A 2,296-nucleotide genomic window follows, 5' to 3' on the forward strand; every position below is an offset into this window, starting at 1 on the left:
ACACTAGATATACTGATTTAGTGGCCGGTTAGTCCCTTAGACCAGATCACTATAGATATACAGAGAATAACTGCAAGAAATGGAGGACTAACCACGTTAGTGGCCGGTATTAAAATGAATTAAACCGGCAAATGGACTATTCAAAAAGTGAAGGAGGTCTGTGTGGACCGTGACAGTGGTGGAGAACACGTGGTCCAGTGAAGAATGAGATACGGCTACAAAATGGTGAAACAGAGAAAACTACTGAACAATAAGTCAAAAACCTGGTTTAGTGGCCGGTTTTGAGATAACAAGAACCGGCGTATAAGCAAAGAAGAACAGGATAGTACAGAGCTCAGAAGTAAGTAGCCATTTACAAGCCACGCCTAGATCTCTATATACATATAGACCTGAATATGGCTACTTGATGAGCATAGCTTCTTATTTTCCTAATGTTCTACTGATGGCTTTAACAGCTACTGCCACACCAGCAATACAAGTAAACGTTATAACACCCCACTAGGGATACAAATGCAATGCATCCCGTAGGGGGGTGTTATCAACATATTTGTATAATGCTTAGTGGGCGTATCAACGGAGCACGCCCAACGTAGGCTATGCATACGCATAAGGTACCACATGACACAAGCAAGCAACTTGAAGCAAGATGGCTGGAGTAGAGGAGAAGGACTTGGAGGAACACCAGGAGGAACCTGAGCGGAAGAAGAAGTGACTCTCTTTGTCGTTACAAAGTAACAATAGATTTAACTTTATCGTTGAAGATTCAGAGCTATCTGAAGCCATAAAGGGGAATACAGTGAAAAATATTGCCGCAAACAATAAGTGGGCGCTCAATAATTTCTCTCAGTGGTACACAGAGAGACAGAAGAAGTTACCCCTCTCAAATCAACTGGATCCCGAACTGCTCAACATGTTGCTAACTGATAATCACGAGGAGCTCTGTAAAGTCTTGTCTTCATTTGTTATGGAAACGTGCAAGGAGGACGGCAAGGAATATACTCCTAAGTCAATTTATTTAATGATTGCTGGTCTTCAACGTGCAATGAGGCAACATAAAGGTCGTTCTTCATCATTTAATATTTTCAGTGACAGTCGTTTTGAATTATTTCATAACATTTGTGATCACAAATTTCGTACACTTCATCAACAAGGTATTGGTGCAAAGTCAAAGCATGCCAATGCTCTTACTGATGAAGAAGCAAAGCTTTGGGAATGCAATATACTCAATTTGACTACTCCTGAAGAAAATTACGTTTTTTTTTCTATAATAGCAAGTATCTGTGTTTGAGAGGAGGCAATGAACATCGCCTTCTTCGTTTTTCTCAATTTATTCGTGAAACTGCAACAGCTGATGGCAAAGAAAGAGCATGTTACATATACACAGAACAAGGGTCAAAAAATCACAGTGGAGGAATGGGTCAATTGCATCTTGATAACAAAGTTGTGCATCACTTTGAGGTTCCGGAGGAAGGCTCTCGAGATTATGTTCATATACTTGACCAGTACTTTGAGAAAGTTCCTAGAGAAGCTATAGAAAAAGATAACTTCTATGTACGCTCATTATCAAGTATAGTCGAAGGAAAGCCCTGGTTTAATTCTGTTCCAATTGGAAAGAATAAGTTATCTTCAATGGTTAAGGATATGTGTGCTGCTGGGAGCATTGACAGCAATAAAACAAACCATAGTCTTCGATCATTTGGTGTAACGACAATGTTTAAGAAAAGCGTACCTCAGAAATTGATTCAGGAGAGGTCTGGCCATCGATCGTTAACCGCATTAAGAGTATATGAAAAGAGTAAAAATGAACAGTTACTAGAAACATCTCGACTGCTATGTGATGGTGATGTCAAAGATGACGATAGAAACGAGGATGAAAGCAAAGATGGTCCTAAAGTGAACCCGGCTATGTTCAGTGGATGCTCCTTCAGCAATTGCACATTTAAACTTGATTAACAATTTTGACATTCAAAGCAAAGCAACTATTTATTCAATCATTTATTCATGTATTCAATCAATAATTCAGTCTCATGTATTACTGTTAACTAAGGCTGCAACAATTAATCGTTTAATCGATTAATCGATTCCTGTGTGGCTAATCGATTACGTTTTTTAGCACACAGTAATTGCCATAATTATTGTTTTTATAACTATATTAACATGCATTAATTAATTAAATTAATATAATAATTATTACGTCATAATAGACGCATGTGTAAAATGGCAGAGGAAGGCTGTTCTCAATCTCATTCACGTTCTTCTACAAGTTCTACTGCTTCAAGCTCTCAACAGTCTCAAG

General features: G+C 38.4%; 1 protein-coding gene across 1 annotated transcript; it reads left to right on the forward strand.

Annotated features, from left to right (window-relative positions):
- Window positions 1-910: 910 nt before the first annotated feature.
- On the forward strand, window positions 911-1,953 carry LOC105313923 (uncharacterized). The gene is made up of 2 exons (XM_011407738.1): window positions 911-1,203; window positions 1,272-1,953. Exons 1-2 carry the CDS (start codon window positions 911-913, stop codon window positions 1,951-1,953), a joined length of 975 nt encoding a protein of 324 aa, XP_011406040.1.
- The last annotated feature ends 343 nt before the right edge of the window (window positions 1,954-2,296 follow it).

This window comes from Amphimedon queenslandica, unplaced genomic scaffold (assembly GCF_000090795.2).
Source record: "Amphimedon queenslandica unplaced genomic scaffold, v1.1 AMPQUscaffold_13177, whole genome shotgun sequence".
Lineage (NCBI taxonomy): Eukaryota > Metazoa > Porifera > Demospongiae > Haplosclerida > Niphatidae > Amphimedon > Amphimedon queenslandica.